This window comes from Talpa europaea (assembly GCF_964194135.1).
Source record: "Talpa europaea genome assembly, chromosome: 16".
Classification (NCBI taxonomy): Eukaryota; Metazoa; Chordata; class Mammalia; order Eulipotyphla; family Talpidae; genus Talpa; species Talpa europaea.
This window is the reverse complement of record NC_140084.1, coordinates 9721999-9745672: the sequence shown is the minus strand read 5'-3', so window position 1 is coordinate 9745672 and position 23674 is coordinate 9721999. Positions and strand designations below refer to the sequence as shown.

Sequence of the window (23674 nt, the reverse complement as noted above, 5' to 3'; positions counted from 1 at the left end):
AAAGTTTCAACTCCCCAACCAAAAATAATCTGTGAGGATCCTAATGACCCCTAGAACCCTTTGAAATTCTTTCTTTAGCTTTATAAAATAATTTTGCAGCTACCCTCCAAGAAATGAAGGCAGCTGCCTTAAGTGGGAGATTACAGGAGGGGAGACGGGAGGAGGAGAGAGAGAGAGAGGAATTAAGGGACAAAGGGGAGAAAAGCTTAGGCGAATCAACGGATTGCAATCTATCTGCTAGGGATGAACAAGACAACATCAAATGAGGAGCTGTCAGCTGGACCATACAAAAAGCTAAATGTACACAAAAGGTTTTTTTTTTTTTTCCTTTTAAATCTACCATACTGCTTCAGTTCATTTCCAATGCAACAATCTACTCAACACCAAAAATGGTCATATCTATCATAAATACAGAAAGTCAGTTTTTAAAACTTATTTTTTAAGCTACAAGTCCTCAACACTCTTTGTGTGTGGGTTTTTTTTTTTTCTCTGAAAGTGGGAGTGCTTAACTTTTCCCCTTGAAATTGGCTTCAGCAGAAAAGCTATCCTTGAAATCCCCAGAAAGCTAAAGCAGTTCACATTGTTTTTCTCGAATACTTTCTGCCCATTTTTAAATTAACAAAACAAAACAAAAAAAAAATCTTTTCTGGAACAAAAAAAAAAAAAACTGAAAAATAATATATATATAAAACAATGATTCTGAAAACAGAACAAAGTGTGAGCGATTGACCTGAGAATAAAAAGACATTACATTTCTTTTTTTTTTTTTTCTTTTAGCAAGCCATTGGTATCTGAATGCTAAGATAGCAAGGAATTTAAAACTGTGACAAGGTGGACTGCTTTCCCATACAGTGCATGCCGGGCTCCTCTGTGCTATCAACGTGGGGCGTGTATTGAAAGGGGGCAAATATACAAGGGGCTTAAGCTCCAAAGACATCGGGGAGGCCCTGCGGACTTGTGTTTCCCAGACCGATAGTACCTTCAAAAGGACGCGCTGGAACGGGGTTAAGGTTGGTTTGTTGGTTGGTTTTTCAATATTAAAAGAAGGAAAGAAAGACGAGAATGTGAAATCACCGGCATAGACAGGTATATGGGAAAACAACCCACGCTTTTTCTTTTTTTTCCTTTTTTTTTTTTTTTTTTTTTTTTGGTTAGAAGCTTTGGAATTGCAGTTAGTCTATTTTTTGAAATTGGTTTGTTATTAATTTTTTATTTAAATTCATTTGTGTGTACTGTTCATCTTCAAAGCTTACAATCTGAAGTGTCCGTCCCTAGGGTCAGACCACTGTCCTGGGGCAGCCGGGGTCCGCGGGGCCCCCCGCCGGGCTCGCCGGTCCGTCGGACTTTTGGCTGAGATCCGTGTCAGACTCCTCCGAATAGTCGTCTGTTGGCATCGAGGGCTGAACCCCTGAGGTGCTGCATGAACTTGAGGTAACCGTTGAAGATGAGGAGAGAGGAGGAAAAGAAGGGGGCTTCGCGGCCGAAGCCCGGGGGCCCACTGGCGGCCAGGACTTCCGGGGGGCGGGGGGCGCGGCGGGCGGGGGCGCGGGGGCCGGCGCGGGCGGGGGGCTGTCGTTGGCGTGAGCGGCAGACTGCGAGGTAGATGCGGTGCTAGGATCGGGGAAGCAGGCAGAGTGAGGTAATAAACTAGGGTGCTCTTTGGCGTTTCTTGCTGCTCTCGTGATTGTTCTGTGTTTGTGCAAGGCCGACTCGAGATGTTGACTCAGAGCTTCCTCCCCGCAGAGCGCGCTCTCGCACGCCAGGCAGTGGTACGCGCCGCCCCCGCCCGCGCCCCCGCCCGCGCCGCCGCCCGCGGGCACGCGAAGCACCATCTCTTGCAGGTTCGCCGCCGGCTGGCCGAAGCAGCAGAGGGACTGCAGGTGGCTCCTGGCCGCCGCCTCGTCCCCGAAGCCCGCCTGGCACTTGCGGCAGACCAACTTGTACTGCACCTTTGGAACAATGAAGGGGTCGTAGAGGGAGTCCGCACTTTTGCTTTCTGCTTCTGGCTCTTCGGGGGGTTTCGGCAGGAGGGGGGACACCTCACGGGGTGCGTTTTTCTGCTCTTCTGGTTTGGGGGATTCTTTGGCAGGGTCTTTGTCTGGGGAGGCAGCCCCCTGGGGGACTGGGGTTTGGCTTGCTTTGGGCTGCTGCTGCTGCTGCTGCTGCTGCTGCTGCTGCACTTTTTGCTGCTGCTGCTGCTGTAGTTGCCGCTGCTGCTGCTGCTGGATCGCCTCCTGCAGACTCTGCTGGTATTGCTGGTACTGCTGCAGTAGGGAGCCCGGGGACAGCCCCATTAGGGCCTGTGACAGCGCAGGGCTGTAGGGAAACAGCCCTTCCATGCCATACATAGGCTGCAGGTACCCGCTCTGCAGGGCGCCAGGGATCTGGGGGGCGTAATAAGGAGAGAAGCCTGGTACAAAGTAAGGAAGGAACTGGCTCGTGAGCAATGCTGTGGGGTCCGAAGTCAAGGCTGCCTGCAGGGCCTGCAGCTGTGCAGGGTCCACCGCATATTCCATGGCGGGCAGCGGGGCTGAGATCGTGGCTGCAGCCGCCGTGGGGGCCTCTCCTTTCTCCTTCTTGGGGACAGGCAGGGCTTCCCCTTTCCCTTTGTGTGCCTTTTCCTTCTCCTTTACCTTCTCGCCGTCTTTGTCCTTGCGTGGCTGCTGTTGCGGGAGCTGTGGCGTGGCTGGCGGCTGGGCTACTGGCGGGGGCGGCTGCACCTGTGGCTGCTGCTGAGGCTGGGGGGGTTGCTGAGGGGCCATTGCCATGGTGGCTTGTGCTGGGGTTGGGGAGCTCAGCGACGCTGAGGACGGTTTATTTGGTAATCCAGAGGTGGGGAGGCCAGGGGAAGGAACTGTTGTGCTGGGCAGACCCATCAGGTTCGGTTTGGGAGACGTTAAAGCTGAAAGGAATGGAGACAGAGAAATCACAAGTCATTCTGAGGTGGCGAGGTTGAAGCTTAGGACACTTTTACCTGTGTCACTGGCACAGAGTCTGAGATCTCAAGGGGTAAGCTTGAGGCATCCTCTCAAAACCAGTGTTTGTTTCAATGGAGGCCTCCTACTGGATTCAGGATCAGACAGCCTTGGATTCGTAATAGGACCCAGTTCTGGGTTAGGTCCCATACTTCCTCTCTGGGCTAAAAACCACCACCAATACCTTCCTTTCCAAAATGCCACACCCCTGGTTCATACTGTCTTTGCTGCGCTCCCAGCTACCATCCATTCTGCCCAATGACATCAGCCTCAAAACGAGCTCTTCCACTTGGGAACTCAAGGCCTTCGTCAAAGTTCCAATGGAAATAGCACAGCAAAGAGGCCTCACTGGAAGTTGTCCAGAGGAGAGAGGCAACGGGAAGAGAGAGCAAGATACCCGCCAGACCCCAAGGCCACGAGAACAAAAATAACAGGTCCCACACGCGCTCCTCTCCGGCCTCCACTGCTGCAGATGATTGGGTCCAGTGGGAAGGCAGAGGGTGGAGAAGGAACGGGAAGGAATTAAAACCGTCCTTTCAGGGAAAACTGCCCCACTGCCTTGGCTCAGCTGGTATCTACTTCAAGAGATCTTTTGGGAAATTTAACCAACCAGGAATAAGATTCTGGACTTTGCTGGGAACGAGCATTCTTCTCTATCTGCCCACCCGGGAAGCTAGGGCTGTGATGCTTGAAAAGCAGTCACGGGAAGAGGAGCAATGCAGTGTCAGAAATGGGAAAGCCCAAGGTGCTGGCACCACCAATTCCTAAGCAGCAATCTACCCCTGGTACAACTGCTTATGGAGAGGCAAAGGACTTTTGATTAGGTGACTAGGCCCATGTGGGGGTACAGTTCTACTGTCACACTTAGGCCTAGTCTATTATTACCTGAAAAGCCTCACCAAGCTCGCAGCCTAATAGCCTCCTTCACCCACAGCTATCTCCCCGTCTCTGTTCCGTGGTGGTGGAAGACAGTCTGCAGGTGCATTAAGCAAGGAGGTGGGATGGGACAGGGTGTGCTGACTCAGGAATTGAGTACAATTCACAGGCAGCAGGCTTTAGACATCACACCCAAAACACTGGGCAGTACTCAAGCCTTTATTTTAGAGGACATAAAAATGTAAAATCAGAAATCCTAGCGTCCCTTGCTAGTTCATCTGGACCACCTCCTGCCAGAAAGCTGGATACGGAGCACCCTGACACGGTCTTGGGAGGAACACACTCTGAAGCCCAGACCTGGGTGAAGACAATGCTGGCTACGGTGGTGCATGTTCATGGGATCATTAAGCAGCATTTTCAAACCCTCAAATTTCAGATGACGAGAGAACAAGGTTGCCTCAAATTGCCAATCCCAGAAAAACCACCATTAGCATTTGGACAGCCAAGAGTGACGCATCTCTCAGAATCACCTGGCTGTTGCTAATTTTTACTCTTCCAGTACAGAAAGGATAGCGGAGATGAAGGCATCCAGTTTCCTCAATGCACATGAGACTGATAACAGAAAATCTATCTCGACTCGGAAATATTTATAAAGGCCCACTGATTAAACTGGCACAAACAAGGCAGAGAGGGTGGGTAACGAATTCTAAACTTGGGTTATAGCTCTTGCCAGTTTTTTGCGACGGGCCTGCTCCACTTCTCAGGTTTGAGTTAGAGCCAAAACAGTAGTGGGGCCAGGAAGGAGTGTCTGGAGGTTTCTGCAGCCTGGTCGCCAGGCTTTCTGGAGTAAGTTCCAGGTCAGAAGGCCTTAAGCTGACTTTCTCGATCTGGAACTTACATTCCACATAAGACAGTCAAATTTTAAGAAACATTTACTGAACCCCTGCTAGCTCAGTACATCATCCAGAATAATTTCAGGGCCTTGTTTTCTCGTTTTCAAGATCAGAACCAAGAATGGCACCTCAAGAGTCATGCATCTCTGGAGTCAGACCGACACAATGGCTGATCCCACATTTGCCCATGTGACCCTGGATCCATTAGGTGACCTCTGGGGAATGCAGCTTTACACAGTAGCTGGTTGCAGGGAGTAAATGCAAGATCATATGGGAAGGGCTTACTATTTATATTTAGCCTGACGTATAACAGATGCTCAATATACAGCTTCCCTCCCATGCCAAATCCAGTGCTTCTGTGAGCTGTGGTACAGTCAGGTGGGCGCCTTGAGTAATTAAGAGCATATCTTTCTATCTCGAGTCCACTTTAAGTGGTCAGAACCTGAGTAGCACTAAACATATACCTGTTGACTGACTGGCTCATATTGGGTGTTGTGGAAGGAGCACATAGCACTGGGAGCCCGGAGGCCTGGGTGGGAGCTCTGGCTCCTACCCTAGCTTGCGGAATGGTCTTGACCTCTCTGGGCCTCAGTTTTCTCATCTGTAAAACAAGGGGAATAGATCAGACATTCTGATTCTAATTTTTTCACATTACGAAATGTTGGGCCTTCCCAAGCCCCTCTGCCAAGGTCCTGGGCTGCAAGGGTAATTCAGCGTCTGGCCGCTTTCCACAGCTTCTCTCCTGGCATGTGTTTAGCTGGCTTTAGCATCATTCTGTGACATTAGTTGCCAATATATGTAAGCCATGACTTCTACATCTTAATACTTCCTTTTCTTGCTCTTCTCTTTGGATAACAAACTGGGACCCAGGAATGCTGTAGCCTCGTGTTCTGTAAATACTGCCAAAATTACAAAACTTAGAATTAATTCAACCAGAAACCAGAACTACCCTGGAAAGCAGCAGGCATGCTTCCACCCCTGGGCAAGGGACACACTGGAGCACAAAGAGGCACTCCGTGGGGGTGGTGAATGTGCTGCTCAGTGCAGGCCGAAGGGAGAACTCGCTGATCTACACCCAACCCTCACGACGTCCTGGAGGTGAAGGCTCCTTGAGGAAAGACAGCTAGACCCAGAAGACTGGTGAGGACAGAGCAGGAGAAACGAGAGCGGTACCCAGAAGAACTGGGAAACTCCCTCTTTGGTGGGGCAATAGTACAAGTGTATCACTCTAAAACAGAGGGCCCGGGGAGGAGAAACGGTGATGGGCAAAAGGAAATAAATGAAAGGGTAATTGCAGAACCCTAAAAGTGACCATTAACATTTATTTTTTTGGCCTGGAGGACAAACACGTCAAAATCCCAAGCTAATCACATACACAGGCATGCTCATCAGGAACTAGCAGTCTTGCTGTCGTAGCTAGAAGAGAAGCCCAGGCCTAAGGGTGTACCACACGAGGACTTCCTCCTCATAGCGTTTCTACTGCCAGAGTTGCCCTCTAAGGTGAGGGGTGGGGGGTGGGGGCGCCTAGGGACTCAAATGGGGTTCAATAGTTGACTTAAATTTTCCATAGGGCACAATTAAGAATTAGCTGGCTTGTTCCAGTGTCTTATGGCTTCAACAAGTGTCAAGAGGGGCTCAAGATTTCCACAGGGACCAAATGGAAAGGTCTAGGATGGAAACCTTTTTCTTGAGACTATCCCAGGATCTAGTATGCCAGGACCTTCTCGTTCTTCCCTACTTCCCTGCTGGTGCTGCTCAACACAAGACAGGACAGTGGTTTCAAAGCAGATTGTTCTAACCAGCAGCTCCGGTCCCAGGAAAGCAAAGAACCACATCCATCACAGCATTAGGGGAGCTCAGAGTAAGGGACCCCAAGTTTTGTGGCTGTTAGTGAAGCACAGAAAGTGAGTTTCCTGTCTGCACAACACTCAGAAGGTCTGGGTGGGTAACTGCAGAAAACACACTACCCGGGTATCTCTAGAATGCCGAGAGAGAATGCCGAGCCCGGAGCAGAACCCACCTGTGTTGGATGGAGTAAAACCTGGCAAGGAGGGGCTGTTGAGGCCGGGGAGCAACACGGGAGGAATGCCCTGGAGCGCTGGGTATGCCGTCGGAAGGTTAAGAGCCTGAAGGGGGGCATTGTCAAACATCCCTTGCTGCTGAGCTGCCAGTCCGAGGACCTCATTGGCCTTTTTAATCCGGTCCAACTCTTGTTGAGCCATCAACTGGCGTACAGTGGCTGGGTCGAAGTATTCTTTCTCCTTGTCCAGCTGGCTTCCAATGGTGTCTTTAACTTTGGAGATATGCTGTTGGGAAAAGATATGGTCACGTACAGACAGTCGAGCGCTGTACTTGATGCCACACAAAGTGCACTCTGTTTTGGGTCCCTCGTAACTCGTTTGGTTTATACCAAAATGCTTGGCCATGCTCAACTTGGACTTCTTTTCTTTTGCCCGGGCATTCTGGAACCAGACCTGAACAACTCTCTTTGGCAGTCCAATGTCATTGCCCAGGACCTCGCACTCTAGCATGGTGGGTGTCCTGTAGTCATTAAAGCATGACTTGAGGACCTTTAGCTGCAGATTGGTCATCTGAGTGCGAAAACGTTTCTGCCCGGGCCGATCCCCGCTGTCTCCAGATTTGCCTGCCGACCCACTCGCGCCAGGACTTGGGGAGCAGGGGTCTGCGAGACTTGAGGTTTCACTGTAGTCCACGGTACCTTCATTGTCATATTCCTTGCTGTAAAAGCTCGGGGCTGGGCTGACCAGACCAGATGACAGCCGATCTTCGTACTCGGACATTGCCATCATGGCCGCTTTGGTCAGCCCCTCACTGGGCGCAGAGGAGGATTTGGTTTCAGTTGCTATTCCTGTGGCACTGTCATTGTCTGCGTTGCCCTCATCGCCAGTGGTGGTATCCGTGATCGCCGTGTTGACGGAGGAACAGTCGTCGTTATCCAGTTTCGTTTGGTCAAAGTTTAGATTAACCGAGGACATGGAGGGGCTTTCAAAGTCTTCGATCCCTTCTACCTTGATGGAAGAAGGGCTGAGAAGAGTTCTGGGAGACAACTCCATAGTTTTACTCACAGGCGAGAGGGGAACACCTTGACCGTCACTACTAGTTGGGGGAAGGTGAGAAAAGCTAGTTCCATCAAAAAGGTCTCCTTTCATCTGGAGTCCCCCATCGCAGTCTAAGAGCATTGCAGACAGAGTCAGGTTGTAGCCAGCTCTCTTGGCTTCGTGCCAATGGCGGGACCGGATGTGAGCCTCAAGGGCAGTCTTGGCTTTGAAGAGCGCCCTGCAAAAAGGGCATCTCCGATGGGCCTGGGCTGGGCCCACGGCCCGGAATTGTCCTTTTCTTTCCCGGGCTCGGGTGTTCTGAAACCAGACCTGTACCACACGCTTCTTTAAGCCCACCTCATGCGCAATGTGATCCAACATCTTTCGAGTTGGGTTGGAGTCCAGCAGATACTTCTGGTAGAGAATTTCTAGCTGTTCTGGCGTGATGGTGGTCCGCAAACGCTTGTCTCTCTGCGGTTCTTCGCCTCCCGTTCCGCTGTCATTCTCCCCGGGACTGGCGCTGGCCTTTTCCTCCAGCTTCCTCTTCAGAGTGTTCATGGTGGAGGTTGGAGTTGAAGGAGACGTGGCCGAGCTGGCTGGAATCTGAGGTATGGCCCCAGAGAGCAGCTGGCTGGCCAGGAGTGGGTTGCTAGGATCGAACAACATGAAAGGCATATCCAGTGACCTGTCCAAAAACTGGGGGTGGATGAACTGGTTCTGCGCGCTCAGGAAGTGAAGCTGCTGATGCTCTTGCCAGTGCTCAAATGATGGGAATGCCAGCTTGCACTGGTCGCACTGGTAGGGGATTAGCTGAGGAGGTAGGTTTGCCAGCTGTTGCGGGGTCGACGTGTGGAGAGGCTTGAGAGGCAAGTGGGAGAGCTGGGAAGGACTGGGACTCGACTGGGGTAAGGGACACTGAGGCGGGGGTGCTTGCGGGGGAGGCTGTGGTAACGAAGGGGGGGCATTCAGCTGTGGGAGCTTTTGCTGGGCTGTGTTTGTCTTTTGCTCAGGCTGGTCTTGCTGCTGCAGCTCTGCCTTTGGTTGTCCTTGCTTTTCTTGGGTTGGGTTTGGCTGCGCACTGAGAGGTTCAGCCTGCTTTGGTTTCTCATCACTCGCCTCCGCTTTGGAACTGAAGGGGGCCAGTTCTTCCGCCTCGGCTGTGAGCTGCAGGAATGCAGAGGAAGCCGTGTTGGCGGATGGCGCCGGGGCGCTGTAAGCTTGGGATGGCATCGGGGTGCTGCAGGAGGAGCTCGTGGGCGTCAGGATTTCCATGGCGTCCATCGAATCCTCATTTTGGCTGTCTTCCTGCCCCTCCTCATCCTCATCCTTGTAACACAGCTTCTTCTGGTGCTTGATGAGATCAAAGATGCGCTGAAACACCAGGCTACATTTTTTACACTGGTAGTTCAAGTTGCTCGTGCGGATGTACCGGTCATTCGTAAGTTCACGCCGCTCTCCGTCTTTGCCCTCTCCCTGATTCTCATAATTCTTCCGGGCCTTCTGTCGGGCATTTTGAAACCAGACCACTATGACTCGGGTCGGAAGGTTCAGTAAATTCGAGAGTTGTTCAAACTCATCGTCCTTGGGGTAAGCGTTGGCGTCAAAGAAGTCCTGCAGGACCCGCAGCTGGTAGTCCGTGAACCTCGTCCTGGAAGACCTCTTGCTCCCCCAGTACTCCTGCTTCTGCGGTTCCGGCGAGGGGGGCCGGGAGTCGATCTTGAGCTCCTCCAGGCTGGTGATGGGCGGGTTGCTGAAGTTGTAAGGGGAGTCCTTGTTACGCTGCCGCTCTTTGAAGAGCGTGTTTCTGAACCAGTGCTTGATCACTTTCTGGGGCAACCCAGACTTGTCGGCCATCTCTTTGATCTGCTCTTCACTGGGGGAGTTGTTAATGTCAAAATACTGCCGCAGCACTCGAAGCTGGTCATCCGTGATCCTGGTGCGAGGCCTCTTGTTCTGCTGCTGGAGCAGGCTGGGGTTGAGCTGATGCTGGTACAGCTGGGCCAGGTCTGCGGGCAGCGGCTCCACGGGTCCAAGCTGGGGGGGCAGCTGGGCCGGCAAGGTCTGCAGCGGCATGGTCTGCATCATCAGCGGCGAGAAGATGGGCAGCTCCATGGGCATGGAGAGCTGGGTGAGCGGGACGGAGGGCTGAGCCGGTGCGATGGTAGGGGAGGTGATGGGGGGCGCCGACGCAGGGATGGCGGGCGTGGACGCCGGCTGAGGTGGCGCTGCGGGAAGGGGCGGCGGCGGCGGCGGCGGAGGGGGCGGCGGGGGGGGCTCGGGGGTCTGGGGCCTCAGGGGGTACAGTTTGTCGTAGTGCTCTCGGTACTGTTTGGCAAACCGCTCCAGCTGTTTAAAGGGAAAGTAATTTTGGTGAACGTGCTCTTGATGACTCTTTAAAATCAAGATGTTGGAGAAGAGCTTGCCACAGGAGTCACACTCGAGCTTTTCCAGATTCTCTCCCTGCTCGGTTTTCCCGTTCTTCTTCTGCACCTTCTGCTTGTTCTCGTTGTACTGAATGACCAGCTCAAAGCCAAAGTTCTCCAGCAAGGCCTTGGTGGCGTTCCCTCTGGCATCCGAGGCGATGCGTGGGGGAAGCATGGAAGACTCAGAACTACCCCCTGGTGCCAACTCTTTCTTCTCTTTGGCCTTCAAGGCATCTGGCAGCGATTCCTTTGGTCCCGCGTTGCCTTCCCCCTCAGCACCATCCCTCTCTCTCTGGCTCTCTTTTTCCTTCTCTTTGACAACCAACTTGTTCTTCTTCTCAGGGTGCTGACTTGGCTGCAGGAGGGCAGAGTGACTCTGGGACAGAGACAGCTGGCTCTGCTGCTGCTGCTGCAGGATCTGCTGGTGGCTCTGCTGGGGGAGCTGCACCTGAGCCTTCAGATCTTCCAGCAGGCCTGGGCCAGTCCCGGTCAGTGTCAGTGCCCCACTGGTCACTGGCAGGCTCACCTCGGGGTTGAGCTGGAACTCGGCACTGGGGATGTAGAAAGGGAAGAGGAGATGCTGCTGCTGCTGCAGCTGCAGCAGGGTCTCGGTGGTCATGGGGAAGTGAGGAAGGAGGGTGGGGTTGAACAGCTGAGACTGAATCAGGGCAGCCTGCTGCTGCAGCTCTTGCTGCAAGTGAGCTTGAACTTGAGCCTGGGCCTGAGCCAGTGTCTGTGCTTGTTGCTGTTGCTGCTGTTGCTGCTGCTGCTGCTGCTGCCTGGATGCAATCATATCTGCCAACTTCTTCCGATTGGCCTCCTTGGGCTCTGAAGGGGAAGAAAGGTTGGCACCAATGGGATTACCCAGGGGCGGCATCCCTACACCTTCAGTGGGCACTTGGCTCAGTAAGCTGGAGCCTGGAGCAATGGCGGCACTGCCTGGATTGGTGGTGGTGAAGTTGTTACTACCACTGGTGCTCACAGGACTTGGGGTGGAGGAGCTCAAGGAGACACTGCTGCTGTTCCCGGTCCCATTGCTGCCGCCCCCTGCAGCCTCCAGCTTGGCCGCCCGAGCTTTGGTTTGATGCAGCACAGACCGCATGTGGATCTCCAAGGTGGAACTCTGGCTGTAGGCCACGTTACAGGTGTTACACTTGAAAGGTTTATTGTCTGGGCTGCTGGTGGGTTCTGGCTGACCAGTCGCTGATTCTTGAAGGGCTCTCTTTAACTTATGCAGGTGGGAGACAGAATTGTAGTGCACGAGAAGGATGTTCTTTTGAGTGAAAGATTCTTTGCAGACAGTACACTTATAAGGGCGAGAAGGGTCTAGAAATTTCTCCATGGTAAAGTTGGGGCCTTTTCTGAAAGGTAGCGCTCTCTTTGGCTCTGAGCCCGAGTCTTCCTGTACAGACCCAGAGTCACTACCTGTTGGGCTCTGCTTATCTTCCAAGTCACTCTCTTCCTCCTTGTCTTCCTCAACGATGATGGTGTGGTCCTCGGCTAGGGTGGGGTCTCCCATCGCCAGGAGATCACCATTGGCCAGAAGGCCGCCGTAAAGCTGCTGGATGTCGGCCTCACTCAACTCCAGGTGGCTTGTCTCGAGGTGTTTTTTCAGAGCCTGAAAAGTTCGGAAACTGCGCTGACAAAGGCAGCACATGGTGGCCGCTCTGATCACGTGGTACTGAGAGTGGAGCTGCAGCTTTTCGATGGTCTTGAAGGCCAGGCTGCACTGATTGCAGCGGTACTTGTACACGTGACGGTCTGACACAGGCAGCTGAGGCCTCTTGGCATGAACCTCATTGAAGTGCGTCTGAAGAGCGGCGGAAGTTTTGAAAACCTGGTTGCACCCCTTCTTCCAGCAGAGGAAGCCTGAATCTTCTCTCACAGAACCTGGGTCAGCAGGAGAGGGTTTCACATCTCCGCTGTGCTCTGTGCTGGCAGAGGGCATGATGCTCTTTCCCAGATCCTCTGTGGTTTCTGCAAACAAACACAAGATTCAAGCCCAATGACAAAGGCGGCTTTGTTTCAAGGGTAGCGCCCAGAGCAGTCTACCCAGCCTAGCTAGCAAAGCCGCGCAAAAATGAGGGAAATAGCCACTCTCAACACAGGCTCTCTTCACAGGCCCTCTGCATCCAGGCAGCATCTAGTACAGATCATGAATGAGAACATATGAACAGAGAGGAACATAAAGACATACAGAAAGTTTCAGAATAGGCCTGTGTCATATCACAGATCTGTCTTGAAACAATGTTTAGTTGCTTGACTCAGAATCCTGAGTTTCTCCGAAATCACTCTTAGACCGGATTCCCCTTTCATGTTTGTCAGTCACAGAGGAATCTAGCTCAGTGGATCTGAATCGTAGGATATGTGAATTAACGCTAAGTTCTAAGTTGTGGGGAACTTAGGAGAAATACTGTCTATTATCATTAAGAAGTTCTGGAATTTTTTAACGTTCATTCTTAATGTCCTGTTAGAATGTGACTTTTGATGATCCTCTCCAGAAGTAATGAACAGTCAAGTGTCCAATTATTAAAATATACCAGTAGTTTTTTGACAGTGAGATCCCACCCACAAACATTCTCATCTTTTTTAGGTCATCTGCCCCCTGCCTCATACGGAAGAATCCCAAGGACAGGGGGACAGCAGTTTGCCTGAACTCTTCCCCGCACAAGGTGAAAGATGGAGGAGAACCTCACAAGCGGGGGTCTAATGAGCCTCTCGCTGGGGGCACCAGCAGCAGTCACGTCCACCACATTCATTCCAAATGCACCCCCATGCTAATTTCTAAGGCTATCACAGAAGACTCAGAGAACAACAGTTGCAGAGGAGCCCCAGAAGAGAACTAATCCAGTGCCCCGAAATCACACAGGTACGCCACAAGTCCCTGCAATTAAGGCCTCAGTGGTGGGAGTGCTCGGCCATTGAGGATGGTGCGCCTTTCAGATGATCAGTTAGTACTGAAAAGGAGCCTTGTACCCCCACTGTGTAAAGATTCTGGCCCATAATTTCACTTTGTCTCCATTCCCAGAGATCAGGAGTAACAACACTAACCAGGCTGCTTGCCGGCCTCTTCCAAACTGGAGCTCCCGTCTCGATCTGGAACAGCCGCTGGGAGGAACATGCTGCTGGGCATCACCATCTCCGGGGTGGTCACCTGGACGGTGAGAAGCAGAGAAACAAGGTGAGTCAAATCGAGAGGAAAGAGACACAAAGTAGGGAAATGCGTAAGGAATTATTTAATAAGCAAAATTAGCCTTCACTCGTGTAAAAGCTAGAGGTGTCACTTTTCGTAGCTCACTGAAGAGTCATGTTTATTAGACAAAGCTCACATCAGTCAAAAGTGTTTCTACGGTTACATTCTGGACATAATTAGCAGTGCACACTTGAAGAATAATCTTATTATTAATATTTTTCCTTTATGCAGAATTTTGACTTTGATCACTGACAATGTTTTGTCATGGGCTGTGAAACTTCTTGTGCAACCAATTAGGTAGATAAGTTGAAAGGCCCACCTTAAGCTGCTGAAAACATAATAAGGGCCCTAATTAAATCATACCTAGTAAAGTACACTGTAATCTTGACGCAGGGAGCATTGTAGTACTGTTTTCAAATGTATTCAGGCAAGAAGAGGAGGGAGTAAGAGTGAAGGGAAGGGTAAGAAGAGGAAAGAGAACAAAGGGAAGGCTAAGGACTCGCAGACACACTGGCACTCTCTCCAGGAAACAACATTTTGTAACCCTTTACAAGCTGAGATCAAGTGTCAGCGAGCGTTTCTCATGACTCACTAAAGCCAGGATTTCTTCTGGAGCTCTTGCCCAAGGTACACAACAGCCGAAGAAACCTCTGGCCAGTGTCCCAGACGGAGCGCGCCCCGCACGGCACTCCCCAGCAGCGTCGCCCCACCTTCACCATGCCATGGCTTCCCGGTACAGCAACTCCAGAATGAGGCTGGATCAAAATAGCTACAATTTCAGGTCCGATCCTCAGCCACTTCTCCAGGCTTCCCTGCCATCTGGCTAGAAGCTTGTCCAAACAAGTTGTCATTTGCCCTCCAGCTAAGCCCTCCTACCCTCAACAGCCAATGTGAGGAGTAAGAGAATCTTCGCTTAAAAAGCGGCACTCTCTCTTCGCCTGCTATGGTGTCAGCGGTGATATGCCCAGACGAATTAGGAATGGTCTACAGTTTGAGACAGCCTGAGCTATGGACTGACCTAGATCACAGGGCCAGAAACTGCAGCCATCACTAACCTTTCTACAGGGCGCCCAGCCTCACTGGGAAACGTTATGTATGCCTGTCAAACGTGGCTATCGTAATCGCACCTCACCCCCGGTAACAAAGATTGGTCAAAATTAAATAGCATTTAAAAAAAAAAATATTTTTCCTGGCCTGCAGATCCCAGCCTTGTTCAGAGTGGCTGCTGACATGCTCACCAGAACCATCAGCGACAGGCTCGACCCTAGACGAAACCCAGACAGCTGTCTCATAAACACCAGAGGCAGCTCCCCCACGCGCTCAGGAGTATCAGAATCATCTCAGCAACCCAGATGCCAATAGGTGCAAAAATTAAGCAACAGGCACCCCAGAGAAGCGTTCTCAGAAAGCCTGTGTTTACGACGAGCAGGTGCGTGGCAGGTGAATGTGTGTGACATGAATTCCTGCTCTCAGACATCTGCACCCGCACACAAAGCTCGTCGGCAGCTGGCGAGGGCTCGCTGTTGATGAATCGTTAGGAGCGGAGCGGAGATCGCCAAACTCATTCCAGCTATTTTCTCTTTAATAGAAAGCATTTCTGACCAGTGTGGTTGGGGAGTCCAGCGGGAATCCAAGAAGTGAAAGGTCACCGATTAATTTATAGTCCTAAGCCGAGGGGGAGCACGAGGTTGGGGGCAAGACGGGGAGAAAGGGAAAGGAAAAAAGACTCCCTCCCCCCTTCTTTCTCGGCTGTAGCTGCAGGATCAGTCCTTTCCTGGGATCTTTAGGAATTATGAAAAATGAATCATGAGGAAAAAAAAAAAGCCCTACAGAGTAAAAAAGAATAAAATTATCTAACACCTCAGCTGCACATCATTATAGAAAACTGTGGGCTTTTCATACGCATTACAGTAAGGCAGACATCCCCTCTAACAGACTCAGTACGACGGATCAGTAATTGTTTTCATACACTTTAATTAGAAAAACTCAGATGGCTATGAATAATAATGGAAAAGAGAGACTTTTGCACTTGAAAGGTTGAAGTCAATCAAGTGTGAATGACGGCAAAAAAGAAAAAAAAAAAAAAAGACACCAATTCATCAGCCCTCTGTTGTCTCGCCGCGACTTTAATCATAATTCCTGATTGGGATTCAAGAAGGCAGTAAGCAGCGGTTCTTTGTCTGCCTTCACCTTCCATCAATTAACTCTCCCCGAAATATAATCATCAACCTCATATGCTCCTCTGCATCTTAATCTGGGCCACCAAACCTGTAAGTCTTGCCCCTATGTGTTTAAGTAATTACTTCCATCTACCTGCGTCTTATCTGTAGTATCCCCAACCTCCTCCAAAAAAAAAAAAAAAAAATATTCTTTTCCATATCAAGCCTTTAACAAGCTCGTAATTCCCAGGAGGCACATCCCTAAATGGAACCCTAAGGCTCTAGAAGTGCTGGTGGGGCCTCTGCGCCTGGGTGTGCACCTACGCAGCTGGAGAATGGACGCTTCCTTGCTGCACAGGCTGCCCCGCGTCAGCTCTCACACACGAAGCTCCCGTGTCCTTTCCTCTCTCTCCCACCAGCTTCCAGAGCTTTCCACGCAAATCCCTCAAATGCTTTTTGCTAAAGAGCCATAAACGTAACCCTGCCAGGAGAGCTCACTGAGGAAAAGAGGAGGTGGCCAACGGCCGAGTTCCCGCCACACCTGCTTGCAGAGCCCCTCTGTTCTCCAGTTACTGGCTACCACGCGCGGAAGGGCCAGAGAGCCCAGCCACGGCCTCCAATGGACAGGTGCGTATCTGCCTGTCCCACTGACATGCAACCGTGTGGGGCAAACTCGGTGATGTCATTCTCTCTCCGGCCTCTCCCCAGCCCTTTCCCTGTCTCCTCTTCTCCCCCAGCCACGCACCCACAGGCCAGACGAAAGATGGAGGCACGCAGGCGGTCCTCTCCACAACGACTGCAGACCATCCGCGCAGACACTTTCTCTAAAATATCTCTACACCCAACAAATGTGTTCAGGGATGCCCCCATCGTCACGAATGGACAGGGAACTGGCACTCTTGAAACAGACGTTTGATAAAAAACTAAGTTTCTCTGTAAGAAAATTTCAACTGACTTCTTTGGACTTTGGGTCTTTTAACATTGGCCTCAGCCACATAAGGGGCAGCTCCCCAGCGGTTTTTTTAGTTACCACGTGCTCCACCCCTCCTCCACCCCAGCTAAGTTGTCTGCATTCCTTCCACAGGTGACGGGGCAGAGGAAGAAACCATCAACTGAGCTGTGGCGCTGGAAGTAAGAAAACAGTGGCTCTTCTACCTTCCAAATAAGCAACGGGATCTTGTGTTAACAATACAAATAGGAGAGTTCTGCTCCAGTGCTGGAAACCTTCAAGCTTAAGCAGTTCCAGAATAGTCGTTGGGGAAGGAAGAGTCGCAAGTGACTCTTTATTCACCCATTGATTTGACCCCGCCTGCCACACATTTTACAGACTCCCTATGCTGCAAGCTTGAGAGACAGGGCAAGACAAGGTACCTGGTCTTGTCCCCGCTCCTAGGAAGCTCACAGTCTGGAATAACTAAACTTCTCATAAACTCCTCAGGAATTCTGGTGGAAGCTGCGGGTGCCTAGAAGTCTGTTTCCACATAGCCTGTTTACAGACAGTTCCAGGTACAGTACAGTGTCCCTGGCAGGAAAGACATGGATGCAAGTTCACTGTCCTTTGAACTACTAGGAGAGGGGACACAGATGCATTAAATATCTAGTTCCTACCGCCACCTACTTCGGGTCATCGTTATTCTGGATTGTGATATCACGTCAAGATTCCATGAAGTGTGTGTGTATCCTAAAGCCCCAAGGGCGCGCACACCTTATAAAACCCAGCTTCTTAAATGTGAGTTCCCCGCCAGGACATTTGGGAGGGGTCACCCACGTTTAGTCTGTCTCCGGGAAGGAAGCTGGAATTGCAGGGAGCGCTCTTCCCGCCTTGCTTTGTCTCGGTCATGGAGACAGAGTGGCCAGATACCACCCCCTGAGCAGGGAATGCTCGTGCAGATTCACCACGCGAGGCCCCTGTCTGGGTTACATACATGTAACCAACAGGCTCCACGTGCTCTCGAGAGCAAAGAGATTTTCTTTGAAAAAGTGGTTTCTCTCAGACCTTCATCCCGAAGGCTCGGACATGCCTTGCCTAAACAGGGCTTCTTCCCGAAAGGGTCACTCTTCCGAGTAGCAGTGTAGATTTGCCAAAATCTGCACCGCTGAGGAAGCCTCAGATCCTTCTCAGTGAACATCAACAGAAAGAAAAAGCTCAGGCAGAGCCCTCGTGGCAGTGACCTGGGCAGGCTCTCCAGCCCAGCGAATGAGGTGTCGGTTCTGTTCCCAAAACAAACAGGAAGTTAAAACCCAGCTGCTTGCAGAGCTGAGGGTCTGGCTAGTGTGGATCTCTAGCCGCTGCTCGCTCCCTGTCCTGGCTGCCGGGGCCAACACCTCTTAGCAGCAGAGCTGCAAGGGTCTGTGTCCCCCTGTCTTTACTACCTGCCCGCGCACAGGCTGGGGCGCTGGACTGTGGAGTGGGTCCGATGGCTCTCTCTGTACTATCTTCTGTGGGGTTGTCTATACATTTAAAAAAAAAAAAAAAAAAAAAAAAACAGGAAACCCATGAGGAGAAACTGCAGGGCCACGCTCACATTCATGTGAGTTAGAGACAAATGTAGCCCTGAACCAGATTTTTAAACTCATTAAGAATGAGAAAAACTGAAAAAGGATGTGGGTGGGAGAACAGTTTGCGCGTGTGTACACACACACACACACACACACACACAGAGAGAGAGAGAGAGGAGAGCTGAGGAGGAGAATGAATTGGAGAGAGAAGCTTCATTAGGCTCAGAGAGGCAAGCAGTGGCAGTACACCAAGGTCACTTCTAATTTAGACCATCTAATTGGCAAACAGGCTCCAAATGGCTATCATCTCACAGGGCTTGGAATTAATGAAGCCCGATTATTTTCATTACCTTCCTCTGAGATGGAGACAAAGTGAGCGAGCTGGTACCCGGGCGGGGGCAACAGCCCCAGGGCCAGTGACCACCCAAGAGCCCCAGTGGGGTGGGGGGGGGGGGAAACGGCAGCAGCCAGCTCGTCCCGGAGAGCCATTACCAGCAGCAGAGAGACACAGACCAAAAGCAGCACAGGAGACAGACTTGCTCCCAGAGGGGAGCCCACGGGCAGTGCAGGGCCAGCACAGAGCGGGGAAATCTGTGCCTGTACAAAGACCCAGAACACAGAACTGGCCAAGGGAGAAAAGCAGAGCTAGAGAAAAAGGTGTTCCTGGGTGACTCGGGAGCCATCTCCACTGTGAGGTCATATTTGGTCAAGTCATCGAAGAACAAAGACGATTTCCCCATATTAATGTTCCAGGATCCAGTGATTGTGTCCTGTCGCTCAGATGGACAGTGATCAATTGGAATAATTCAAGAGTATGGCCATGCATGGTAGGTGGTCTTCCCCAGGCTCACTTTGGGGCCAGACACGTCCCCCATGCCTGCAACTCTCCTGCCTCCAGAAATGGAAAAAATGAGGGCGCGGAACAGCAGTTACGTCCCCACCCCCGATCTGCGATCTCCACCTTCTCCGTGAACAGGTGTGAATTCGGACACCAGGGGTGGGCTGCTCACTCAGGTCTGGAAGGACACCTGTCTCCCCACCCCGAAGCTTTATAGAGTCCCCCCTTTCAGAGGACGTGACTGTAAAGACCCCATTTGGAGCGGTTTCCAGTGTGCCAAGGAGAATGAAGTGCTGGGGGTGCAGTTTCCATAGTGGAAGGCCAGAGCTGCAATTGTTCCCAGTGGAGAATATTTTTCAAGCCCCTTCATCGGTAAAGAGAAGGGGGCCCATGGAAGACACAGATATGAGATGCAGAGCATAAGCAAGCAGCTGTTACCATAGCAACAGACATATTAGACACTGCAGGTTCCTGAAAGCTGTCTGATAAGGTATTATTAAATGAAGCCTCCTCAAAACACTCTCCATTTACAACTGAACGAAAGACATTGTTTAGAAAGTAATCTATTTCCATTTATCAGGGTGGAATTTGCTTTTAGAGGGACTGAAAACCAATTCAAGCCAGATCCTGAGACCTTGGACCCAGATAGCAAAAAAATATTTGCCAGCATTTATAGCTTTAGCTACCCTGGACACACCCCATGTCTGCCAGGAATTGTCTTTTTGGTGGATTTTGCCAGCTTTTCCTTTTCTGGTGCCAAAGGCAGCTACTCCGTCAATGCCTCAGTGCCAGCCACCCCGGCCACGCGGGGACAGAGCAGACATGACTTTCTCCTCTTGGTCATCCCCCGACGACAGAGGTTAGAAAAACAGAGCTCTGGTTCGAGGGGCATTTCTCATGCCATTATCAGAGTCGCCTGCTCTGGCTGCCTATGAGCAAACAGATGGATCCTCAGAAAACCTCACCAATACTTTCCCCATGGCCAATTTTCTAATAAAATTACAACAAAATACCCTCTAGGGTGTGATTTTTAACCGCAGGTTCATTAAAATCACTTAGTTGTAAAACAAGCGCAAATTCTGTTCTAACACCAAACTTTTCAGAGGAAGGACAGTGGCATCTGTTGTGATTCTTCAAGGAAGAGACACAATTCAGTCCCTGAACATGATTCCGGGTGCTCCCTGAAGTGTGGCCACCAACTCCCCTCTGACCCTGCCCACCCAGCTCTTCCTGCTGAAGGGTCAGGTTGGTAATAATGGTTTGCTGAACTCAGCACGAACCAGCCTCACTGCTTGAAAAACTTCGGTACCAACAGCCACGCGGTCACCCCTGCCCACGCCGAGCCAGCACACGCTCACCCTTCCACACACCTGTGAGTAAAGAGCAAAACCCTCCCTGCTTCCACCGCCTGCAGCTTTCAACTTCTGAATGCATTCACTTTCTCCTGTTGCTAGCAAATCATCCTCACAACTTGCACGCACTTCAGAATTTCTAGAAAACAACTCCACTGTCTGCTGTGGGAAGATGAGGCGCATGAGCGCTTCTCTATATAAGGTGCCAAGCAGAACCCCAGCAGGACGCCTGTTTCTCCTATGTAATTACGCTGCCAGGGATTCTTCTAGAACAGGGGTTACTAACCTGGTTCCATCGCTGAACTTTAGGGAAGCCCTGTTCTCCCTGGCATTGCACACCTAATTCTGAATGTGCAGAACACTTGAGGGAGGTCTTAACTGTGGTTGTCAAATGTTAGTGTATCCACAATTAACCCAGTAACTATCCAGTAAGACTCCTGAATAGTTTTCATCAGCCTCCAAAACGGTGGAGAATCAGTACTTGAGAAGGGGCCAGATGGGGTGATACCTAGACATATGCAAGGAACCAGCAGTGGCAGCTCGCAAATATGCGAGCAAGCAGCAGTAACATCCTGCTGTTGACGACTCTGTTGGTTCATGAAGAAAGTTCCCAGTGACCGCCAGACTCACCCCTTGAAATGCACCTCACTTTCACTGTCAGGAAAATCTAACAATGGCTATTTAAAAAGAAATTCCTGCTCTAGTCCCCAGAGCTGTGTAAGTGAAACTGGCATACAGATTACTATAGCCCCCCACTTCCTAGAACAGATTTTTATATTAAGCAGTAAAAATAATCACCCGAGTAATAGAAAAACATACTTAAGTAGTGAAAATGCTCCCCTTCCCACATCTGTTCATCAGGCTCCCAAGGATCCAAGTTATCAGTGGGAAATGGGATGAGGCTTGAGAAACAACAACCCCCACCCCCACCCCAAACCTCCACCAGGTTATTTCCAAGGCTGGTGAGACCTGGAACAGAAACCCACCCATCCACAGAAGGCGGTTTGCACTTACAAAGCCTTGCAACAGAGTTCACCAGTCTTTTTGAAAATACCCATGGCAAGTGAATTCACACTTGAAAGATCTTGGAAATGAAACTCATGCTAGGTCACCTTTGAATTTCCCATTGGCTGCTAAAGTTCTCTCGATGCACCATCAATTATATGTTCCTCGCGACTAAACATCACTTACAACATTATTAATTTTGCATAACCAAATGGAATAGGAAATGCCTAGAGGTTATTATATGTCTGTGACCTGCACATTATAACTGGAATTCTGAGCAGAGCACCTCTCTGGGAATCTTCACGTGAAAAGGCAATCAAATTAACTTCTACTCACTCCACTGTTGAAATAATGCTAAGTTAGAGGTGAGAACAATTCTCTTTGGTGGTTTTTCCTCTAGTGATTAGGGAAGGGCTTGCGCAGCAGCCCCCGGCACAGATCAAAAAGTAGGACATCAGGATCCCCTGTGGTGTTGTGAAAGGTTTTCACAGTACAATTAGATTTAAATCTTTGTACCCACCTTTGGGTCATGTTTACAGAGGCCAGTTAGAGCCACACTTTAAAAATCTGCAGATGGAACAACATCATGTTCAAAATGCAAAACCCTTGTTCAGAAATCAAAGCGCGACCCCCACCTAACCACGCTCCTGCTTTGAAAAGAAGAGCACCCACTCGGTGTGTGCAGCCCACATTTTAGGGCGGTACGCCCTAAATCCCACCTGGAAATTTGATCCCACCTGGAAAATGTGGGATCCAATCTCAGTTCTGCTACTTACAAGTCAGTGAACTTCCAGTGAGCCTGTTTTCTCGGTCATGAATGCAAATGTGCCCCCCCCCTTCTATTTTTTTAAACAGGGTTGTCATGAGGCAGAAATGAGAGATGACTATAAGAGGCACCTAGAACATGACCTCCCCAAAGAAGGTTTGGGGCATCTGAATAGCGATTTCTTCGTACAAACGGCTAGCTCATCTAGGCCTCTGCACCCCTCGAGGAGAAAGGGTGACCGGGAAGGCTGAGGACCACAGGTGTGCCACGGCCACACCAGGTCTGCTGCAGGTGCAGCGGGACCAAGGCCGGCCACTTCGGACACTGCGCTGTCTCACCCAGGCGACGACGGCACCCCTGACCCCTGGGGGAACAAAGGCCACGGGTCCTGCTCCTGGCCACCTTACCGTCATAATGAGCTTCTCCACGCAGTCGGGGGCCACGCTGTGGAGGTGGGTGAGGTGCAGCTGGAGGTGGATCTTGTTGTTGAGCATGTCCTGGCACAGGGGGCAGCGAAGCATGGGCTGCACTGAGTGCTGCGTCATGGCATGCACCCGGAGCCGGTTGACGTCGGCGTTGCTGTACTTGCAGTAGGGACACTGGTACATCTGTGGGGGACACACCCAGCCCTCGGGCTGAATCTTCAGTTCCCACGAGCAAGTGCGTCTGCCCCAAACCCGCCCGCCCCAGCGGTCTCTGCCCGCGGCTACGCAGCACGGCCCGCCCGCGCCGGCAGAGTCCCTCCTGCCTCACCTGCTCCGGTTTGGTCTCCTCGGATGTTTTCGGTCGCTTCGAAGAAAGAGGAGGTTCTGCGCTACCTGGGAAGGAGATGCGTTTGGAGGTTGCAGGAGAGTCTGTCAGCTCCTTCTCTGTTTGGCTGGACGATGCTGGAAGGGAAAGGAGAGGACGTCAGACAGCAGCCAGCCCAGGCCGGCTCCCGGCAGCCTGTGCTGGGTGCAAATCAACACTCATTTCTAGCGCCGGACTTTCTTCCAACACCAGAGCTCAAGGATGCGCAACCGGACTGATGTATCGAGCACGCTGGAAAAGCAGCGTTTCTTTTCCCCTCCCTGAATTTGTGTCACTGCTTTGCCAACTGACAGCAGAAAAGAAGGTAGAGAAGGGGCCCGAAAGGCTCCGAGCCAGAGGACACCACAGTCAGTTTATGCTCATTTCCCCCCATCAAGACACCACCCGCTGCTTCCAGGCAGGAGCTGCTGGGCGCTGGGGCACTGGGGCTGAGGGGGGTGGAGAGTTTCGCCTGGGGCTTTGCCAGCCACCGCTCGACCAGAGGTGCCCCCCGGCTTTCCGCCTCAGCTGCTGGACTCTCAGCGCGGCACCTCGCAGGCAACACAGGTAAGGTGACCCGAGAAAGGCTGGGTCGCCACATGCCAGTGCACAGGGGAAGGTCAGGTTTGGGCCGAGCGGCTTGCGTTTGAGGAAGGGGGGCATGAATCCAAGTTGCCAGCTAGTCAGTACTGCAGACACAAGTTTCCTCACAGTGGGTGGTGAGCGAGAAAGTTTCCAATCTCCCCCAAACCGTGTCCTCATACCCCACTCCCCCAACAACACAAACAAAAACACCAGTTAATGAGGAGAGTCACGGGAGGCTCGAGTAGCAAACAGTGGGTATGGA

General features: G+C 51.3%; 1 protein-coding gene across 2 annotated transcripts in view; it reads right to left on the bottom strand.

Annotated features, from left to right (window-relative positions):
• Positions 1 to 285: 285 nt before the first annotated feature.
• The window catches only part of ZFHX3 (zinc finger homeobox 3), a gene marked incomplete at its 5' end in the record, with an annotated part of 150113 nt that continues 126724 nt past the window's right edge, over positions 286 to 23674 (bottom strand). For both annotated transcript variants that reach the window (XM_084257332.1, XM_084257333.1), the window contains 5 exons: positions 286 to 2902; positions 6765 to 12203; positions 13278 to 13380; positions 22446 to 22646; positions 22792 to 22925. In XM_084257332.1, the coding sequence (XP_084113458.1) occupies positions 1278 to 2902; positions 6765 to 12203; positions 13278 to 13380; positions 22446 to 22646; positions 22792 to 22925 (7502 nt within the window). In that variant the 3' untranslated portion in view covers positions 286 to 1277. The remainder of the gene's footprint in view (positions 2903 to 6764; positions 12204 to 13277; positions 13381 to 22445; positions 22647 to 22791; positions 22926 to 23674) is intronic.